General features: G+C 44.0%; 1 protein-coding gene and 1 non-coding gene across 3 annotated transcripts in view; one reads left to right on the plus strand and one right to left on the minus strand.

The window, feature by feature from the left end:
- The window catches only part of MICOS10 (mitochondrial contact site and cristae organizing system subunit 10), a 34304-nt gene extending 11883 nt beyond the window's left edge, over nucleotides 1-22421 (minus strand). The window contains exon 1 of one of the 2 annotated variants that reach the window (XM_047872576.1): nucleotides 22249-22406. In XM_047872576.1, the coding sequence (XP_047728532.1) occupies nucleotides 22249-22312 (64 nt within the window). In that variant the 5' untranslated portion in view covers nucleotides 22313-22406. Of the gene's footprint in view, nucleotides 1-22248 lie in introns of both variants that reach the window. The other variant, XM_047872575.1, reaches the window with a different exon arrangement.
- Nucleotides 7589-7695, plus strand: LOC125174192 (U6 spliceosomal RNA). The gene has a single exon (XR_007155319.1). It is a non-coding gene; the product is annotated as a U6 spliceosomal RNA (small nuclear RNA).
- Nucleotides 22422-23232: the final 811 nt, after the last annotated feature.

Below are 23232 nucleotides of genomic sequence, written 5' to 3' on the forward strand. Positions count from 1 at the left end.
GGAAGTACTTCCCTTTGTGCGCTGGCTAGAGATCAAATGAATCCAAACGGGCCGAGGGCTGACAAAATGAATCCAAATTCATCCCAACTGCTCAAAAGGGAATTTTCTGGTGAGTCCCTCCCCTCCCAACACCCCCAATCCCTCTTGCCCATCCCCATCAGTATCAGCAACTGGATTCTCCTCTTTGGGAAAGGAAATGGAAGAACCGGGGATTCAGGACACCCGACACGTACATTGCTATAGCCATTATGTTTGTCGTCACCAACTCCTGACTCAAAGGAAAAATTCCATGGAGCAACAAGAACCATTAACTCCTTTTCCTTACACATTTACTTCATCTACACTCACTAGCATTTACTAAGCAGAAGACACAGGGGATACGTTTATTTACCTCTGGAGTACATCACTCCAATACATAGTGTTTATTCTTTGCAAAGTGGGAACTGTTACCCAGTGCTTCTATTTCAGTTATAAGGTTATATGGACTTGAGGCAAAGACAGGTTAAACATGAATGAGAATACTGGCTAGGAAGGAATAGGGCACATTCTGAAGGCACCAAAACATGACAGCTCTTAATTCAGCAGGCAGTTTCTTAAGATACGTAATGTGACTGAGGCTGTGCTTTAGTAAGATTCATCTAACTAAGGTGTGCAGGAGCACTTGGAAAGGAAGAGACATTTTGCTGGCAGACTTTACAGGACTTAAGAACCGATGAGGTGTGTGTATGCGGATCTGGAGTTTGGGGGCTGCAAAGGGGAAAGGCTGTCAAAGAAAATGCTGAGAACTTCTACCTGGATAACTAGAAAAACACCGGTGCTATTTATAACATTCATCAAGTAACCTTTTTTTTTTTTTTTTTTTTAAATGTTTATTGTTGAGAGACAGGAAGGGAGCATGTGTGGGGAAGGGGCAGAGAGAGGGAGAGACAATATCCCAAGCAGGCTCTGTGCTATCAGTGCAGAGCCCAATGCAGGGCTCAACCCCAAGGACCATGAGGTCATGACCTGAGCCAAAACTAAGATTCGGAGGCTTAACTGACTGAGCCATCCATGTGCCCCCATCAAATAACCTTTTAATACCAAATCCCACCCCCCCCCCCTTTTTAAGTTTATTTAGTTATTTTGAGAGAGACAGAGACAGCACAAGCAGGGCAGGGGCAGAGAGAGGGAGAGAGAGAGAATCCCAAGCAGGCTCCACACTGCCAGCGCAGGACCCAATGCGGGGCTCAAACTCAGGAACCGTGAGATCATGACCTGAGCCAAAATCAGGAGTCGGACATTTAACCAACTGAGCCACCCGGGCGCCCCAATACCAAATTCCCTTAATCTAAAATATCTGAGCTGTAAAAACGCAACACGTACAACATTTTCAGGAACACCACACGACATGAGTGAAAGGCATTCACTAAGCACTTACTCTTCGGGGTTCAATGACCTCATCTAATCCTCACAGCAAACTTCTTTTATCAGCCCCGTCTTAGTGACCAAGAAACTGAGACAAAGAAAGGTTAAGTAGCCTGTCCCAGGTCACACATCTGGGATTTGAACCAGGCAGCCTGACTCACAAGGACACGTCCTTGATCGCCCCCTCACAGATACACAAAGCTATTACAATAATTTTGACTCCCCAAAGTAAACGAAATACCTTCCCAAATTCACCCTGGCCAACACTATGCACGAGCTGAGCCCCTACTGTGTGCCAGGTGCTATGCCAGGCCCTGGACCCAGCAAGATTATCGTCCAGAGTTAGAGTCAACTGATAATTAGAAACTCAAAGTGCAGGGTGCCTGCGTGGCTCAGTCGCTCAAGCGTCTGACTCTTGATGTCGGCTCAGGTCATGATCTCGCGGTTCATGGGGTCAAGCCCCGCGTCGGGCTCTGTGCTGAGAGCTCAGAGCCTGGAGCCTGCCTCAGATTCTGTGTCTCCTTCTCTCTGCCCTTCCCTGCTCACGCTCTTTCTCTCTCTCTCCCAAAAATAAACATTAAAATAAATAAACTTGAAAAAAAATAAAGCCATCTTTGTCTTTAAGGAAAAAAACAAACTCAAAATGCAAAGTACTGTGACAGAAGCAGGGTGCACAGATACCCCAGCCACTGTGGGGGCTAGAGAAGGGGCAAGGGAAAAGGGCTGCGAGGAGCATCTTGCTACCAAATTATCCAGTGCGAGGTAGATGGAGCCAGAATCTTTCATGCGACACTAAGGACCCCGGCCTCTGTCATAAGCAGCAGGGAAGCAAGAGAGGGAATTAAGCAGGAACAATGTATCTGATGTGCAGTTGACAACGGCCCTCTCTGGCGGCAACGGGGACAGAGGTGAAGAAGCCTCCATCAGAGATGGGAAAACCACGAGGACAGAGCTGTCACAGCAGCCCAGGGGGGGAGACAAGTCCAGACCGCTGACTCTCCTCCGTCCACCAGACTGAAAAATGTTACCTTGCATACTCTGGTCTCTCCTCAACAGCCCCACCTCTGCCTTCCCTGCATCCCCTGCGAGGCAGAACTGAAAGGGACAATATTCGAGGTGAGCAGGGCAGGTGAAAGCGGGACTCTGGTCAGGGGTCAGGAACTTCTGAGCAGCGGAGTGACCACACTCCGTGACGATTCATGGATAAAAGATCCTTGAGGAAAGACACAGTCACGGGCAAAGGCAAACAGAGACAGAAGAGGGGTTCAAATATTTGAAAAAAATACCAACGGTTTTGCAATGAAGGTATTGTTGGTGCAAATGGGGAATGTCCCAAATGAACATTTGCAAAAGGTGTTGGAAGGATTCTCCTGAATTTCAGGGCCCTCTGTAGGAAACCAACGTTTTCTCTGCTATTCAAATCCGGCTCTAATAAGGTGCCCAAGACTCTAAGGCTAGGCAATAGCACCCAGCTGACCTTATATTCCAGTAGCGGCCCACACTCTTAAGGCATCATTATTCTACAAAGCCCCACAAGGAAGCCTCCCCAAATCACTGGACTTGCATACATGAAGAAACCAAGAATTCAGTTTTCATAAACTAAGGAAAAAAAAGTCTTCTGAAATAGAAGTTATGAGCTAAACTGAATTTCAAGTTGCAGCAGGAACAAGGAGAAAAGTAAGTTGTGGTTTTTCAACAGTCACAGCCAATCTTTTCTGGGAATTTCTAAGATTGGTAGCATATAGTCTAATGTCAAGGAGATATATGACCAGTGCAGTAACATACCGTTTTGCTTCTAATGAGAGTGGGATATTTATAAACTCGTGAGTTCAGGGTTTGTCACAGTTAGGCCTATGCTAAAATGGTTAAAAAAAAAAAAAAAAAAAAAAAAAACAACCCTACAACTAATGGATTTCAATTTAATCATTTGAGATGATGCCAAGAAAGTAGCAGCTTTCTCAGGAAAGCTTCCTAGTAAAAGGTGAATTATGTTGCTTAAATCATTTGCTTCGGGTAATCATTTAAAATCCAGCAAACAGAAATTGAGTGGTTTACATATGCAGGTTCTGACAATCAGAAACACTTGTTCTAACTGGTAAACATGTGTCAAAGTAAGTCTACCAATCTGTCAACAATTATGTCAGAGTGTTACAATAATTATAAATTACCCTAAGCATTCTAATGCAGCTTTAAGTTGGATAAAGAAACTTGACGTAAACACAATAGATTCCAATTCCTCCCATGTATGCTGTTATGTATTAATCAATAGTTTTAAAATTCTACCTGAAGGGGCACCTGGGTGGCTCAGTCACGTAAGTGTCCGACTCTTGATTTCAGCTCACGTGATGATCTTGTGGCTGGTGGGATCAAGCCCCACGTCGGGTTCTGTGCTCACAGCTCAGAGCCTGCTTGAGATTCTCATTCTCTCTCTCTCTCTCTCTCTCTCTCTCTCTCTCTCTCACTCTGCCCTTCCCCTGCTTGTTCGCAGGTGTGTGCAAATAAATGTTTAAAAAAATAAATAAAATAAAATCCTACCTGAAGATACACAACTGAAGCAACTCTGGAAATTCTGGACAGTTTTAAACAAATGCTGCAATCTGTCAGCTCTCCCAGCCATGCCTCACACCATTTTGCAACTCAGCTCCCCGTCGTTCATTAGCATTGACTCATATCCCCCACACCCCATACTCTTCTCGTATGCACGCATGTGGTGTTTTTTTAAGGCCCTTATAACAATGTACTATGCTGTGTTTAAGGTCACTCTAATGATTGTTTATTCCTTTTCTTTTTTTCCCCTTCATTTCTCACTTCAATTTCACTTGCTGAAAGAGTACGCGCCTAGAGATGTACGAATATATGACCCGTGTTGTGTGAGTGTTAGTCTGAAAGGGCTGTGCCTGGGGAGCCATAGAGAGTAAGCCATAGGGACGTAAGCCTGGGGCAAGGTTTCTCAACTTCAATTCTTTTCCATGTACCATTTTCCGTGTACAATTCTTTGGTGCTCTGCACATCACAGGATGTTTGGCAGCATCCCTGTCCCCCACCTTCTAGGTGTCAGCAGCACCCCGACTGCCCCATCCCCCGGTATGGCAACCACACCAGTTTCCAGACGTTGCCCCCAGGGGGTAGAAGGTAGCGGTAAATCACTCCCAGTGGAGAACAAACTGATCTAGGCGGTTACAATCTAGAAAGTGCTTTCACACCCATTTAGATTATTATCTTATCCTGAGCCTCATCACAACCATGTGGGGACTAGCATCCCAACTAGCTGGCTCTGTGGGTAGAGCATGCGACTCTCGATCTCAGGGTCATGAGTTTGAGCCCCACACTGGGTGTGGAGCCTACTTTAAAAAAAAAAGAGGGGTGCCTGGGTGGCACAGTCGGTTAAGCGTCCGACTTCAGCCAGGTCACGATCTCGCGGTCCGTGAGTTCGAGCCCCGCGTCCGTGAGTTCGAGCCCCGCGTCGGGCTCTGGGCTGACGGCTCGGAGCCTGGAGCCTGTTTCCGATTCTGTGTCTCCCTCTCTCTCTGCCCCTCGCCCGTTTATGCTCTGTCTCTCTCTGTCCCAAAAATAAATAAACTTTGGGAAAAAAAATTAAAAAAAAGAAAAAGAAGTTTAGAGACGAGGAAATTGAGGCTCTGAGACAGCCAAGCCCACCTGACTTTTCACCATCCCACAATGCTTCTCCAGCTAACGTCCTTCACCTTCCTCACCCTTACAGTGAAAGGCTTCCCTTCCTTCTCGTCTGCCTTCCTTTCAAAGCAGAAAGCCTTCCTTCCAGAGAAATCTTCTCTGGTAGCCTAGTACATGCAATAGATAAAGCTGAAGCTACTATTTGAGGAGTCCAAGTTGCATCTAGACCCTACCTCCTAAACCCATACTTGTCCCAAAGGGGCCCCACAAACTGTAGGGCTCTACAGAGCACATTTTGAAAACTGGTGGTAAACGAACTCCCCTGTCTATTTTAACGTAGAAGCTATATGATCTTCACGGCCACCTCTCGGTTAGGGATGGTCTCTAGCTAAAATGGGAACCAGCCACATTCAGGAGAAACCAAGCTCCAAACTAAGTTACGGGTAAGTGGTAGGGGAATGGAGAGGGTGTGTGTTTGGGCCCAGTGTGTGGGTAAATCTGGATGGAGGAGAGAGAGCATAGGCTGGGATCAGAAGACCATGAAAGAAGCAGTCTCCTGGACAAATCCGTCCAGTATCCAGAACAGGCAGAAACAGGTTCCAGACAAATTACCCTGTATGAACAGACCCTGGAAAACACATCTCAACCTCCCCAGGCATCAATTTGCTCATCTCTGAAACAAGAGGGTTAAAGAAAGCTAGTGGTTATCAGCACTCCCCACCCCACCTTTTTTGAAAGCAATGAAGTTATCTTCCCAAATAGGTAAACAAAACAGACCACAGCAGAGCTGCTCTGTTGGGGCAAGGGGAGAGGCTGGAGGCCCAACCAGAAAACCACTTGCCTCACGTCCCCTCGTCTTCTTCTCCCTACCTACTCCCACCCAGAGACAACCACTAAGATGCTGTGGAAGACAGTTAAAAACCACTGGACCAAATGAATCCCTAAGGTTCTTGCTGGCTTCAACAACCCATCATTCTTTAAGTTTATGAATTCACGGAGGTTATACAACTGGGGCCTTCCAAAGCAACAATGGGCCATCACATCCACCATGAGCAAACTCAGTAACAGGTCACCCAACAAGAAACTGCATTAACATATACCAATATATGGGGCGCCTGGGTGGCTCAGTCGGTTAAGCGCCCAACTTCATCTCAGGTCATGATCTCATGGTTTGTGAGTTCAAGCCAGGCATCAGGCTCCGTGCTGACAGCTCAGAGCCTGGAGCCTGCTTCAGATTCTGTCTCCCTCACTCTCTGTCCCTCCCCCACTTGTACTCTGTCTCTCGCTCTCTCTCTCTCTTAAAAATGAACATTAAAAAAAATTAACACGGGAATGCAAGCTGGTGCAGCCACTCTGGAAAACAGTATGGAGGTTCCTCAAAAAACTAAAAACAGAACTACCCTACCACCCAGCAATTGCACTACTAGGCATTTATCCACGGGACACAGGTGTGCTGTTCCAAAGGGGCACATGCACCCCCATGTTTATAGCAGCACTAGCGACAATAGCCAAAGTACGGAAAGAGCCCAAACGTCCATCGATGGATGAATGGAAAAAGAAGATGTGGTATTTATATACAATGGAGTATTACTCGGCAATCAGAAAGAATGACATCTTGCCATTTGCAGCTATGTGGATGGAACTGAAGGGTATTATGCTAAGCGAAATTAGTCAGAGAAAGACAAATATCATATGACTTCACTCATATGAGAACTTTAAGAGACAAAACAGATGAACATAAGGGGAGGGAAACAAAAATAATATAGAAGCGGGGAGGGGGACAAAACAGAAGAGACTCGTAAATATGGAGAACAGAGGGTTGCTGGAGGGGTTGTGGGAGGGGGGACGGGCTAAATGGGTAAGGGGCACTAAGGAATCTACTCCTGAAATCACTGTTGCATTATATGCTAATTTGGATGTAAATTTTAAAAAACAAAAAAATAATAAAAATTAACAAAAAATAGATACCAATATAATTTCAAAGTTGGTGAAAAGCTTAAACAGATTTTCACTTTGAAGGACTAACCTATTAAATATCAAAACTAGACTTCACATATTCATGTAAAGATTATTCATCATTCTCAATTATAGGACCCAAATGAAGTGACTTTAGTTACTAGTTCAGTAAAGTAGCTTTAAAAAAAAATTTTTTTAAAAGATTTTAAGTAATCTCTACAATGCAACATGGGGCTCAAATTTACATTCCCGAGATCAAGAGTCTCATGCTCTACTAACTGAGTCAGCCAGGTAGCCCTAATTGAGAGAGAGAATGTGAGTTGGGGAGAGGGAGAGAGGGGGAGGGAGAGAGGGAGAGAGGGAGAGAGGGGGAGAGGGGGAGAGGGAGAGAGAGAGAGAGAAAGACTCCTAAGCAAGCTCCATGTTCAGCAGAGAGCCCAACTCAAGGCTCAATCCCACGACCCCGGGATGATGACCTGAGCTGAAATCAGCAGTCAGATGTTAAACTGGCTGAGCCACCCAGGAGCCCCGCTTTTTTTTTTTTTAACAGAAACCGTTCTCATTTATTTACTTACGTTATAAAAAGAGCAAAATTGTGCTCACTTCGGCAGCACATAATACTAAAATTGGAATGATACAGAGATTAGCAAGGCCCCTGTGCAAGGATGACATATGCAAATTCATGAAGCATTCCATATTAAAAAAAAAAAAACCAGCAAAATTAATGATCCTCCCCACCTAGCATCATCACCATTCTGGAGAGATATTTTGGATTAAGTTTATTGTTTATCATTCCATTTATATAAATAGGATCATATATCATGCATGATGTTTTACAACTTGCTTTTCTCACTTTATAATTACCAAGGACACCATTCTGTGACAGCACATGTCTTTTAAAAACTTTTTATTGAAATACAACATACATATAGAAACTGCACAATTAAGGACACCACTTGATAGATTTCTAGACTAAACACACCCAAGTCACCAGCAGCCAGAGCAAAGCAAAGCAAATTACCAATATCTTCAGAAGCCTGCCTGGTTCTCCCTTATCCAAAGCTCTCTATCCAAGGGTAATCATATTCTGACTTCTAATAGTATAGAGTAGTTTTGCCTGCTTTTAAACTTACATAAATGGAATCACACAGTAAGTACTTTAGTCTACCATTTGCGAACAGCTGTGGGGGTCGTTCATTATCATTGCCATAGAGTATTCCATCACATCAATATACCACAATTTACTTATCCACTCCAGTGATGGACATTTGGGTAGTTTCCAGTCAGTGCTATTATGAACAGTGTTCTATGAACATTCTAGTATAAGACGTCTGGTGAACACATGCACGCATGTTTGTTGGGACGATACCTCGGCGTGAAACTGTTGTGTCACAGGGCAGACACACGGTCAGCTTTAGCAGATACTGCCAGTTTTCCCAAGAGGTTCACTGATCAATACTCCCACAGGCAGAGTCTGAGGGTCCTGGTTGTTTTTATCCTCACCAACACGGAGTACTTTTCATTTTTTTCATTTTCATCTTTTCTGTCTTAAATTACTTTTCGAAGTATAATTTATGCAGAATATACCGCACCTACTTAAAGCGTATGAGTCTGACAAGCACCTACGCCTGTGAAACTGCCACAACCATCGTGAAACCGAACAGTGCTGCCACCCCTGGAAGTTTCCTGGTGCCCCTCTGCAGTCCACCCTTCCCTCCACCCTTTGCCCCAGGCAAACGCTTATCTGCTTTGTCATCACAGATCGGTTTGCATTTTCTAGAAGTGTATGTACAAATGGAAGCAGGTAAATGGAATACAGCACACAGTCTTCTGTGTCTAGCTCCAACAGAATGATTTTGAAAGGTATACATCTTGCTGTGTGTATTAGTACTTGTTCCTTTTACTACCGAATAGTCCACTTTATGGACAGTCTGGATTTTGTTTACCCATTCACCTGCTGATGGACATATGGGTCCTTCCCAGTTTGGGGGCCTCATGAATAAAGCTGCTACGAATATTCATATAGTCACATACATTCACACTTTGTGTGAGCAAACGTTTTCGTTTCTCTTGGGTAAATACCTAGGAGTACGATGACTAGATGGTATGTTTGTAAGAAACCACCAGACGGTTTTACAAAGTGGACGCACCAACATACAACCCCATCAACTGTGCACAACTCCAGCTGCTCCACATCCCAGTCAAATTTTAGGGGGTGCTGTCAGTCTTTTTAACTATTTTAACGGGTGTGGAGGCTGATCTATCTCCTCACGATTTTAATTTGCATTTCCCCAATGACCAATGAAGTTGAATATCCTATCATGTGCTTACTTGCCATTAGCATAATAATTTCTTTTGTGAAGATTCTTTTCAAACACTGCACCCATTTTTAAAATGTTTAATGTTTGTTTTTGAGAGAGAGAGAGAGACAGAACATGAGTGGGGAAGGTGGGGGGGGGGTGTGACAGGGACACAGAATCCAAAGCAGGCTCCAGGCTTTGAGCTGTCAGCAGAGTCCAACGTGGGCCTTGAACCCACAAACCATGAAGCTGTGACCTGAGCCGAAGTTGGACACTTAACCGACTGAGCCACCAGGCGCCCCTTTTACCCATTTTCTTAAATAGACTGTCTTCTTAGTATTGAATTTTAAGAGTTCTTTCTTTATTACGGAAACAGGCCCTTTATCAGACATAATGTATTGCAAATATTTTCTCCGATTCTGTGGCTTGCCTTTTTGTTCTCTTCATGCCGTCTTTCAAAGAGCAAAAGTTTGGGGCGCCTGGGTGGCTCAGTCGGTTGAGTGCCCAACTTCGGCTCAGGTCATGATCTCACCATTCGGGAGTTCGAGCCCTTGTCAGGTTCTGTGCTGACAGCTCACAGCCTGGAGCCTGCTTTGGATTGTGTCTCCCTCTCTCTCTGCCCCTCCCCTGCCGTGCTCTCTCTTTCTCTCTCAAAAATAAACATCAAAAATTTAAAACAAAACAAAACAAAAGAACAAAAGTTTTAGATTTTGACCAAATGCCACATATCATTTTTTTTTCTTAGTGACTTTTGCTTTCATGACCTAAGAAATCTTTTCCAAACTCAAGGTCACAGAGATTTTTTTCCCCTATGTTTTCTTCCGGAGGTTTTATAGTTTTACATTTTACATTTAGGCCTGTGATCCTCTCGAGTTAATTTTTATGCACAATAATGAGGTTTGTTTTTTTCTCTGGATATGGATATCCAGTTATTCTAGCACATCTGTTGAAAAGATTTTCTTTTTCCCATTAAACTGCCTTGGCATCGTCTCTAATTGACCATATATTTATGGGTCTATTTCTGGACACTGATCTAGATGTGTTTCCCTTCTCCAATACCACACTTAGTTTACTGTAGCTTTGTAGGAAGTCTTGATGTCAGGTAACGTTAATTTTCCAACTTTGCTTCTCTTTTTAAAAATTGCCCTGGCTGCTTTGGACTGTTTACATTTTAATTTAGATTTAAAAATCAGCTTCTCAATTTCTATAAAAATCTTTGAGCATTGTTTTTCTTGCTAGAAAAAGAGAGAGAATATAAACTTCCTCACTGAGTTGCTAGGAGGGTAGAAAAGGGATAATACGTTAGTGTAACAAATACGGTGACACATAACAGGCATTCACTTAATGTTAGCTTCCGCTCTCTTTTCCTCTCTTGGCCTTTAAATAAACAGGATCCAATCTAGCAATGCCCTAACATTTTACTAGTGGGTCAATGGCTGTAGTAAAAATATTACCACACCAAAAGACTTTTATAAGTAAATATTTGTATTTTCACTTGGATTCAACACTGAAATGCACTTGCCAGAGAAAGCAATTCAGCATATTTACTAATAAACGGTTTCAGGCCACATTTTAGGAAAGCATAAAACCACAGCCAGAACAAAAATTTAAATATGTTTTCAAGTTCCATACGGTGCCTAATTACATTATTCTATAATACTAACAGAAAATTCTCCTCTAGCAAGATCACAATGTCCCATTATCCATATTGCTGTCGCACATGGAAAAAGTATTTTTGCTCTCAAAAACGGTTTAGAAATACATACAGCAAACAAAATATGGTGACCGATTCAACAATTAACATGTACTAATTTGAAACCCAAACCTACAAACAACCAAAAACCTTTGAAGTATTTTAGTTTAGCCTAAGTGATATCACTCCATGAAATGGAAACGTATCAGTTTCCAAACACAGGCTACCAAAAGGCAATTTTTGGTGAACCACCAATACTTTGTGGTAACCCACATTTATCAGATGAACTGATATTTAAAGACAAACAATAATTTGCTCCTTTTTCCATGACCTTACTCAGTGGCCTCTTTCGGTACAGCATTTTTTTAAACATGAAAGTGGCCTTAAAAAAACAGCCTTAACAATTAATTTCACTACACTTGATCGATTATTGGAGTAATACAAAACATCTGCTGGCTAATTCAAAGGCAAGTCAGCTGCTAAGTCATTTCTGTCCTACTTTCTTAACAAGGAAGAAATAAGGCCAAACCCTTTCTTTTCATGAAGATTACTGCAGGGCAAAAGCAATTTCATCACTGTTGACTGAGCTGCCTATCACCAGAGACCCATCTCCAGACATACCAGAAATTAATAAACTGTAAAATGTTGCTTGGGCTCCCCACCTGTCAAGGGCAAAGCCATTCTCCACTTACATAAGCATGGCATCACCCTGACTCCTCCTGCTCATGAGCATTTCAGGTTCCATAAATATGACCAATGCATGACACCGTGACATCTGTGACATCTGTCTCCGTTCCACTCCTCTGGCCCCAACTTGGTTTTGATTTCCTCTAATTGGACCACCTCATCTTTGGCATGAACTTGCAGTAATATACTAACCGATCTCCTTGCCTTCACCTTGGTCCTTTCTACTTCATTCATCTTTCTGAAATCAGAAATCCAACCATGTCAGTCTTCAGCCCCACATTCCATGGTTTTTCTCAATGCTACGCAAAGAGTTGCCACACAACCCAACAATTCCACTCCTAGATACATACACACCCAAGAGAAATGAAAACATACATTCAGGTAAGAACTTGTACACTTGATCACCGCAGCATTATCCATAATAGCCAAGAAGTATCAACAACGTAAATGTCCATAAACTGGCAATGGATAACCAAAATGTGGTATATCCATACCATAGTATTCTGTAACAGAATAAATGGTGTTAATACTAATAGTATTAATATAAATATTATAAATATAAATAGTATTGAATACTAATAAGCAGTATTCTATTTGTTAACTAGAAACAAATTTAGATTCAATCTAAAATTCTAAATCTAAAATTCAATGCAATCCTTAATCAAAATCCTAAGAAGTTTTCTGCAGAAGTAGAACAACCGATCTAAAATGCACGTGGACTCTCAAGGGACCCTGAATAGCCAAAATAATCTTGAGAAAGAACAAACCTGCAGGGCCCACACTTCCTAATTTCAAAAGTTACTACAAAGCTACAGGAATCAAAACCATGTGGTACTGGCATAAAGACAGACATACAGCTCAATGGGATAAAATAATGATCACAGAAATATACTCTTGCATACATGGTCAAATCACTTTTCACTAGGGTGCCAAGATCATTCAATAGGGAACAGCAGTCTTTTCAACAAACGGTGCAGAGAAAACTGGAGATCCACATGCAAAAGAATGACACTGGATCCTTCCTTATCTGACACTATATGCAAAAATTAACTCAATACAGATCAAAGACCTAAATGTAAAAGCTAAAAAACCCTTAGAGAAAAGCCAGGGCAAAAGCTTCACAATATTGGGTTTGGCAATGATTTCTTGGATACGACACTGAAATAACAAAAAATACATATATTAGTCTCTGCCCCCAGTTCCTGGCAGAGCTCCTAAATCCCTCAGAGTTTCCTGGGTGATAGGAGTGTCTGTTCCAATGAGGCAAATCTCGGAGCTCCTGGATAGCTTCAGGGTGGGAGCTGGTCACGGGAAAGACCAAGCCAAGCCTGGAATTTGCAGCCCCACCCTGCATCCTCTCAGAAGGGAAGAGGGACTGGAAAGTGAGTTAATGACTGATGAGGCCTTCACGATGAAGCTTCTATAAAAATCCCCAAAGTATGGGTTCTGAGAACTTCTAGGTCAGTGAACATATCTACGTGCCAGGAGGGTGGCACACCCCAATTCCACAGAAGCAGAAGCTCCTGCACTTTGGACCTCAGGTCCCCAGGCTGTGTGTCTCTTCATCTGGCTGTCCATTCATGGTCTTTAATATCCTTGGTAATAAACTGGTAATCTAGTAAGTAAACTGTTTCCTTGAGTTCTGCCAGCCATTCTAGCAAATTATCAATCCCCAGGAGGGGGTCATGGGAATTGTGATTCATAGCCAGCCAGCCAGAAGCACAGGCAACAGCGTGGACTTGTGACAGGCATCTGAGGCGGGGGCGGTAAGATGTGACTGAGCCCTAACCCATGGGGCCCAGTGAGTGTCAGAATTGAACTGAATTATAAGACACTCAGCCGGGGTCAGGGAGCCACTTGCTGTGGAAAACCCACACGTCAGGTGCCAGATGTACTGCGAGTGTGGGAATAAAGAAGAAACGGAGTTTTTCCCATTCGGACCCCAAAGGCACAGGCAACAAGGGGAAAAGCAGACAAACTGGACTTCACAAAAATGTTTAAACTGTGTGATTCACAAGACAACATTAACAGAGTTGAAAGACACCCACAGAATGGGAGAAAATATATACCAATCATCTATCTGATAGGGAGTTAATATCCAGAATATATAGAGAGCTCCTAAAACACAACAATAAACCAATTCAAAAATGGACAAAGGACCTGAATAGACATTTTCAAGGACATACAAATTACAAATGACCAGTAATCACATGAAAAGATGCTCAACATCACTAATCATCAGGGAAATGAAAATCAAAACTACAATGAGATACTAGCTTACACCCATTAGGATGGTTACTATTAAAAAATGAAAAGGGGGGGGCGGAGCCTGAGTGGCGGGTTGGGCATCCGACTTCGGCTCAGGTCATGATCCCACAGCTCCTGAGGTCGAGCCCCGCGTTGGGCTCTGTGCTGACAGCTCAGAGCCTAGAGCCTGCTTCAGAGTCTGTGCCTCCTTCTTTCTCTCTCTGCCCTTCCCCCAGGTGCTCGTTTTCTCTCTTTCAAAAATAAATATTAACAAAAAAAAAAGAAGAAGAAATGGGGGGTGCCTGGGGGCTCAGTCTGTTGAGCATCCAACTCTTGATTTCAGCTCAGGTCATGATCTCATTCATGAGCAGGGTGTGCGTGCGCTCTCTCCCTCAAAATAAATAAATAAACTTTAAAATAAAAAGAAAGGAAGGAAGGAAATAACAAGTGTCAGTGAGGATGTGAAGTAATTGGGACTCTTGTGCAGTACAGGTGGGAATGTAAGATGGTACAGCTGCTGTGGAAAACAGGAGGGCAGATCCTCAAAATGGTAAAAAACAGAATTACAATATGATCCAACAATTCCACTTCCGGGTACATACCCAAGAGAACTGAAAGCAAGGTCAGCTGTATACCCATGTTCATAGCAGCGTTATTCACAACAGTGCCCATCGACAGGTGAATAAGCAAAATGTCACACACACACACACACACACACACACACACACACACACACACAGTGGAATCTTATTCAGACCTAAAAAGGAAGGAAATTCTGATATATCCTACAACATGGATGAACCTTGAGGGCATCACACAAAGTGAAAGAGACCAGTCCCAAAAAGACAAGGGCTGTATGATTCGATGTATATGAAGTACTTAGAGTAGACAAAATCAGAGACAGAAAGAATGGAGGTTGCCAGGGGCTGGAGGGAGTTGTTAAATGGGTAAACGGAGTTACAGTTTTACAAAATGAAGACTTATGGAGATGGATGGTGGCATAACCGCACAACATTATGAACGTATGGAATATCATTTAATTATACATTTTAAACGGCTCAGATGGTATATTTCATCACTATAAAAAAAATGGGGAAAAAAGGGGAGAGTACCCATAAGGGTATAAGAATTAAATGAGATGGGGCACCTGAGTGGCTCAGTCAGTTAAGTGTCCGACTTTGGTTCAGGTCATGATCTCACGATTCAGGAGTTCGAGCCCCGCATCGGGCTCTATGCTGACAGTTAGGAGCCCGGAGCCTGCTTCGGATTCTGTCTCCCCCTCTCTCTGCCCCTTCCCGGCTCATGCTCTGTCTCTGTCTCTGTCTCTCTCTCTCTCTCCATCTCCCTAAAATAAACATTAAAAAACAAAACAAAACTTTTTTTTAAAGAATTGAGATAATGTATGTAAAACGTAACGTAAGATGCCAGAATCTGGCACAGTGTCCAATAAATGGTAGCCATTATCATCATTCCCTGAAGAAGTCAAAGCCTCTCTGTCCTCTGGGACACCGCCTGGACAGTTTCCAAGGCCTAGAATACAATTGTCCACCCGGTCCACCTACTAAATGCCAACATATTCTCCAAGATGGGACTCCTCCTTCCAGAAGGTGAGCCAGGGTAAGGCCAGTGCCTACTATCTGTGCACTTCACCCCCCAGGCTTTCCACAAGGCCTGGTATGAAATTGTTTGGGGACATATACATGAATGATTGCCAGTATATATATAAGCTGCAATACTGATCATTAGGCTTCAGTACTACCCACAATAGCAAAATAAAAGCAAACGTGTTACCTATTTTAACTTATGACTGCTATCCTTCATTTACATGCTTGGAGCTAATATTTTTCAAATACAGGTAATATCTTAATCAGCTCCACAGAGAGTATTTCATTTTATCCTTACTCATAACAACCCTCTGAGGAAGGTACTACCATTCTATAGATGAAGAAACTGAGGCACAGATAGGTACTTACTTGTATCTATCTACCTTCCTTCCTTCCTTCCTTTCTCCTTCCTTCCCTTCTTCCTTCCTTCCTTCCCTTCTTCCTTCCTTCCTTCCTTCCTTCTTTCCTTCCTTCCTTCCTTCCTTCAAGTAAATTCTACACCCAACGTGGGGCTCAAACTCAGGCCCCCGAGATCAAGAGTCACACACTTTACTGACTGAGCCAGGTGCACACCCCTTAGTATATTGTTTTCTTTTTTTTGTTTTGTTTTGTTTTATTTTTTGGTATATTCATTTCTAATGAAAAAAAATCAAGGAAAGGAAAAGTACACGAATGCGAATGCCCCCATAGTCCACTGAATGGAATACATTCTAAGGGTGCTTGCAAATGTCCATGGCTTGCACTTTTCCTTGTGACTAAGAAAACTAAGATCTCTTTGAGATCTCCCCACCAATTCACAGGTTAGAAGACTAGATATTCCATACTCTGGCCTCACAGTGGGAACGAAACGTGGGGAAAAGGGATACAGTCAATTTTAGAACTTTTCAAGTCACACTAGGGATGCCAGGACCCCCATGTGAACCCGGGGAGTACCAGAATCAGATGTTCCTCAAAGCTTCCTCAGGCAAATCTGCAACCCTGGCCACTCACACAGACATCAGCTTGGTGTGAGGTCATAGCCTGGCATGCACAGACCTAGCACTTGAGTGAATTATAACAAGGCTCTGGGGGCAGTGGCAGTGCTTCCATGACCCACACTTGCAGGGCTTAGAAATTCTCAAGTCACAGGGAAGTACCTCCCTAAGTCTCAGAGCTGGGATTTTCTCATCTGGAATCTTATTTTCCCAGGGAAACAGAAAACATACAACTGCCCATCCAGTCCAGAGTGACGAGCACAAGCTGAGGGCACCAGCTTGTCCCAGAGCTTTTAAGCCCTCTATTTTGGCAGGACACAATGCTTTCTATTCTTGTTAACAAGAATGTGTGATTTATTCATGTGGGTACACACAAGACAAATTACTCAGTACGTACAAGGAAAACAAACAACACAGCCCGTGAACGGAGTAGAGAAAGAAAACCAGAGCATTCAAGAAATCTGATAAAACTTAAAAATATATCCATAAGGGGCACCTGGGTGGCTCAGTCTGTGAAGCGTCTGACTCTTGGTTTCAGCTCAGGTCATGATCTTGCAGTTCATAGGATCGAGCCCTGAGATGGGCTCTGCGCTGACAGCACAGAGCCTGCTTGGGATATTCTCTCTCCCTCTCTCTCTCTCAAAATAAATAAACTTAAAAAAAAAAAAACACACAATAAATCCATAAAATTAGCAAAAAACCATTAATGATGCATTTATATAAAAACTAACGGAATATGGGCCACCTGGGTGGCTCAGTCAGTTGGGCATCCGACTCTTGATTTTGGCTCAGGTCATGATCTCACGGTTTCATGGGTTCAAGCCCCACACTGGGCTCTGTGCTGACCACCACAGCCTGCTTAAGATTCTCCCTCTCTCTCTGCCCTTGCCCCAGCTTGAGCTCTGTCTCTCTCAAAATAAAGAAATAAACTTAAAAAAAAAAAAAAAAAAAAAAACCTAATGGAACATGCCATTCATAAAATGTAATATTCTTCACTCCTTTTTAATTTCCTGCAATAAGGCTTTGGCACTACGACTTAAACCAACATCACCCTCTACTTGTTCAAATACAAAAGTGCTCTCTGCTTCATGTTTCTTTGCTGACTACTCCCAGGCATCTCTAATACTAGTTTATTATTAAGATCTACTGACAATCATTTATATCCCCAGATGAAATAGAAAGTTGGTAAAAGTCCCAAGATCACAGGGACACATGATGGAAGATGTGAACTGGCAGAAATTCACGTGAAATCTACTCCGGCTTTTTAATTTAAATGCTAATTCATTCAGTTAATAAACACACTGAGGAGGAGCAAATATGGGCAGAGAATGTACTCTGCAAAATTCTCAGCAATACATGTCATTCATTTAACAGTAATTATTGTATGCCTCCTCTAGGCCAGGGGTTAGGGGATCAACAGTGAACAAAAAAAAAGTCTCTGAGTCTCATGAGTTCACATTCAAGTAAAGAAACAAATCGCAAATTTCAGATGGTGATATGTGCTATTAAGAAAAATCAGTGCTGTGAAGGAGAACAAACAGGGCACTTACTCAACGCGAGCAAGTTTATTTAAAAAAAAAAGATACATTAATTTCAAACTTTATGGAGGAACTAGGCAATGCATATGAGTGGCAGGAATAAGAACAGAGGCCAAAGAGAAGGGTAAAAATGTGAGGGGGAGAAAGGAAAAGAAAGGAACAAGAGCTGAAAGAGAGAAACAGATGTGTCAGGAACAATGGCCTATTGTGCCTATTACAGGGAAGCATGTGTTTTGTTTTGTTTTGTTTTGTTTGATTCATGGGTTCAATATATTAGGTCAAACCATATTAGAAACCACCTATCCTACCGCGCACACAAAATAGATATTTTAAAACCAAAATTAACAGGGAAAATAAAACTGCGAAGGGCAGGGGAAAGGTATTCGTAAGTAAATATAGCTCTTGCTACAGGACGAAATCATAGGAGACTTTTCTGTTGAGGCACTGCCCAAGCTTCAGAGTAAGAGATCCTTGAAGGGCAGTTTGGGGGGGGGGGGGGGGGTTGTTTGTTTGTTTTGTTTTGTTTTAAGAACTGTCTAAAGTACAAGCTTATGTGCTCTTTCACTCAGACGTGTTACCTCTAAGCTAAACACGAGCAATGAAAATAGTCATTCTTTAGCAAACCAGTGAGAAGAGAACAAAAACACTTCAGGTCTAAGGCAGCCAGAGAAGAGCTCACAAAGGGAGCTGTCCATTCACCCTGGCTTCCCTTCTGTCTCGGTCAAGCCAGAGCATGACATTACCAAGATCCAGCTGAAAGCCCGTTGTTGGCCCTTCTGCCCTGCATGCATCTGCTATAAAACCTATCTTACTGCAGGCCGCCACTCTGAGTCTCCACCTCTGTTCTGCAGGACCAGGAAGCAAGCAGCCAAAGAGGTTTAGAGTTCCATAACCTCACTGCCTACGGGAATAGGAACCGACACTCACGACAGAGTGTGTGCATCTGCACCGTCTCAAAGATCTCTCAGACTAAAGCCTCCCCAAGTGCTTTGGTGCTTCATCCCTCTTACGCCCTTTCTCTAAGTCCCCCTGCTAAAGGGACTGTGCCCTGCAGATCTGAACTCAGTGTCTTCTGCAAAATTAAAGCCTCCTTCTCAACTGCATGATCATTCTCAAACAATTCAACCATGTAAGCAGAAAAGCAACCAAAATCACGATCTTTGCTCTCATTGGTCTCTCTCCTGCCACCCCCGTGATCAGTTATGAGTCTTGTTACTTTTTACTTCCAAGTTCTGACCAACGAATCACCCCTTAACCACATTCTAACCTTGGAGTCCTCTTTGCAAGAAATGGAATAAGGCAAAGTTAACCATTTGGAGAGAAAGATGAAGAAAACAGCATATACTGGGTTCTGGCACTGTTCTAGCCTAGAGGAGGTGGGAATTACTGTCTCCATTTTATAAATGGGGAACAAAGTCTGAAGTTTCTCAAATATACTCATTCCTTTCTGGTCTAACAGTGCAGGCGTTCACTGCTCCACACTCACAGTACCGTTGGCTTCCTCAACTCCTGATCTGTTCTTTATAAAACACTGCCAGAACAATCATACCAAAATTCCATTGATATCACATCAATTCCCTGTTGAGGCAAATGAAATGCCTTCTGCTTCTCCATTTGCCCACTGACTGGCCCGGAACCCAGTAAATATTTGTTGCTTAAAACCATCCCATGATTCTACACCAGCCTAGAACTAATGAGCCCTAGAGGCAGAAAGTAACAAGATTTTTAAGACAGTCTGTGTGGAATACGCAGAATGCATGTGAAAAAGCCAAAGGCAACTCAAAAGCCTTTCAGACAAAGTGGAATTTCTCTAAGACATTTCACAATTCTGACTCCACCTAAACCACCCTTCTTCAGGGAGGAGGGATGCTGACTTCAGGATAGCTGCGTTCTAACCCCTGCTCCTCCACACCTAGCTTCTTAACCTCTCCACGCTTCAGTGTCCTGCTCTGTAAAAGTTCAACTGGGCCTCTGTTCAAATTCCCCCACCCTCCCAGCCTATCCAAGTCCAAGTCATTCTCCAAAGGGCAGGTGAAAGCCCATTGTCCTTGCAAACTCTCGCTGGATGACCTCAGCCCATCACGGCACTTACTTGCTTTGTAACAGCTCTACAGCAGAAGGAGCCTGAGTCATTCATTTTAACTTTTATCTGTAATCGTGTATCACTGTGCCCCCATTTAACTGTTTCACCCCTGTATCCTCCACCCCCCACCAGTGTCCCACCTCATGAATGACAGTGACGCTACTCACCGCCTCAGATGATCCTGAGCAGCACAACAATATCAATACCAACAGTGATTACGACTACCGTCTGCTGACTGTGGAAGTGTCAGGCACCGGGCTAAGTATCTTATTACTTCACTATCCTTCAATCTTCCTAATCCTTTTAGGTAAATCTGTTTTGGGTTTGTTTTTTTTTTAATCTCCATTTCATAGTGAAGGAAGCGAGCCTACCCAAAGCTACAAAAGTAGAGGATGGGGGTGAAGAGCGAGAGTTGGTAATTTCCAACTCAGCTGTCTGCCTCCCCCTCTTAACTACTGCCATCATACTGTGTAATACTTCCTGTGGCTTGGTTTTTATTTATTTATTTATTTAGAGGAAGAGAGAGAGAGAGAGAGAGAGAGCGCGCGCGTCTAAGCTGGGGAGGGGCAGAGAGAGAGGGAGAGAGAGAATTCCAAGCAGGCTCCATGCTGTCTGCACAGAGCCCAACTCAGGGCTCGATCCCGGGAACTGGGAGATCATCACCTGAGCTGAGATCAAGAATTGGACATGTAACCCACTAACCCACCCACGCACCTCCCTTATTGTGGCCATATGATATCCACGGTTACATCTTTACCCCTAAATGTGAGCTGTTTACAATCACAAAAACTGTATTTCTTGGCTCACTTACAGAATAACTCATTCTTCAGTGGTTCATACTCAAGCCTTTACTTAGACTAACTCGCAGTCTTAATAACTCTGTGAGATAGTAATAATTACTGCTGTCCATTTACAAATGAGGAAACAAGAGGGCGAGAGGGTTAAACAACTTGCCCCAAATCACACAGCTGGTAAGTAAATTCAAGGGTGAAGTGACAGCTTTGATCAAGTAAGTAGTACTCCACTTATTAACTTATTCTCAACAATTTTTATTAAGCACTGGAAAACCTAGAAAGGGGCAGGAGATACAGCAATGAATAAACCAGAAAGCATCTCTGTTCTCATGGTGCTTATCATCTTAAATCTCTTTCAACATTTTCATTCAATGGGCACAATCTTAAATCCTCTTAAATTTTCCATACAAAAATATCAAATCTGGATAATAAAAATTAGTATCAAAGAGCGAGCATGAGGCTTGAAGCCAGAAAACCTGAGTTAAGTTTCCAACTTTGCTACTTATTAGAAACTTTGTCATTTATTAGACCCTGGACCAATTCGTTCACCTGCCTCCCCGTTTCACTACCGGTGTGAGATAATGTATTAAGTTGCGCACCGAGCGCAGTGTCTGGCACTTAGTACACGCTCAATAAATTAGCTTCCGTCTTTCCCCTCCCCTCCATGCAGTGACTTCATAATCTGTGTCGTCACTGAGCACATGTTAACAGGCTCCGCGTAGTTACATCGAGAACCAAGAAGTGTCCAATCTCTTATTTCCCTGGGCTATTCTCATTCCAGATCACTATGTCTCCAATTTCAGGGCGCAGACTACTCTGATGCCAATAAATCAGATAATCAAATAAATACAACTCGGGAATGACAGCAACTCCCGTGAGGGCCTGTCTATAAAACGCTCCCCATGACCTTCTTTAGAAGGCACTTGTCTCGGCAGGACAGCATTGTGACCCTGACCCGGCTCCACTCCCCGTGCGGGAGATGCGGCCCCCGAGGAGAATTTCCAGCCTCCGGCACGAGGTTGTGCCCTGCAGACCGCTCTTTACTCGTTGAGCTCTGCACCTCTCCTGCCACCTGCCAGCCCGACCGTCCCCTATTCCCTCGGGGCTGCGACTCCTCCTCCCACCTCGCGCGGACGCCCAGGGTCCTCCGGCCGGGGCCCCCGCCGCCCGAGTGACCCCCCGCCCGGCTCGGGCAGCTCGCCTTGGCCGGAGGGGCTGGACCAGGCCGGTCGGCCTGACCTCCCCAGGGGCTTCCCTCCCGCTCTCCTGGTCAGCGGGGCCTGGAGCCGGCCGCTCCGCTCCGGGAGGGGCCTGCAGGGGCGAGAGGCTTCTCACCTATCTTCACGACCGCATCCGCCATGCACCGGTCCCACTTCCTGCCGAGCTCGGAGTCCGACATGTTCCCCACCCGCAGCTCCCACTTTCCTTAAGGTCGGGCCCCGCGCTTCGATTCCAGGCAAGTCTCGCGAGAGCCGGCCTCGGCCTCCAGGCCCGGAAGGCCGGCCCCGGCCTGCCACATATCGCGAGATAACCTGAATGCTTCCGCCCCTTCCGGGTTTTTTTTTTTTTTTCCAGTTGGTCGTCAAGGTGACGGGTTGCCTGGAGGCCCGAGGTGACCCTGACCTTGGAGCCGCGCCTACCTGAGGGCTGGGAGGCTGACAGGCTTCCCAGGCTGCATCCCGAGCCCTGTCGGGAAGGCCCTTCCTCCGCACCAGCTCCCGACGTCGGCCCTGGAATTTCCCAGGGCAAGTGAGGGCACAGCGCTTGGTTTCTTCATTCACTTTTTCTACTCCCTCATTCACTGTTTATTGCAGTGGGACTCCCGCCTGCACCACTAACACGGAGACTGTTCTGGCATAGGTCACCTAGGCCAGATCGAACGGATGCTTTGGAACCTTTCTCTATACAGCACTGGGCACAACTGCGCCCTCCTTCCTGGTCCTCCTTGTCTGCGTCTTCTCCTTATTCGTTCGGACTCCCAGGTTCTGCTCCGGACTCTCCTCTTTAGGTGTCCTTCCAGCTTTTTCTCTGCCAGCTGCTTAAAGAGTGTTGGTTCCAAGAAGCACATCCGTCCACCTTGCTGTCTACATACTCTCCCTGAGAATTGCAACCACTGTCAAATTCTGTTTCCGGATCAAACGTCCACCACAAGCCTCTTTTTCATAATTCAGCCTCCTTGCTGGTGTCGTTGATTTTAGACTTTCTTTCCCCTTTGCACCCCCCATTCTACCACAAATACAAATTTGACCATATTAGTCCTCTGATTCGAAGCTGTCAATGACTTCTATTCACCTGCTGAATATATCCAAGACTCAAGAA

This window comes from Prionailurus viverrinus, chromosome C1 (assembly GCF_022837055.1).
Source record: "Prionailurus viverrinus isolate Anna chromosome C1, UM_Priviv_1.0, whole genome shotgun sequence".
In the NCBI taxonomy this organism is placed as follows: Eukaryota; Metazoa; Chordata; class Mammalia; order Carnivora; family Felidae; genus Prionailurus; species Prionailurus viverrinus.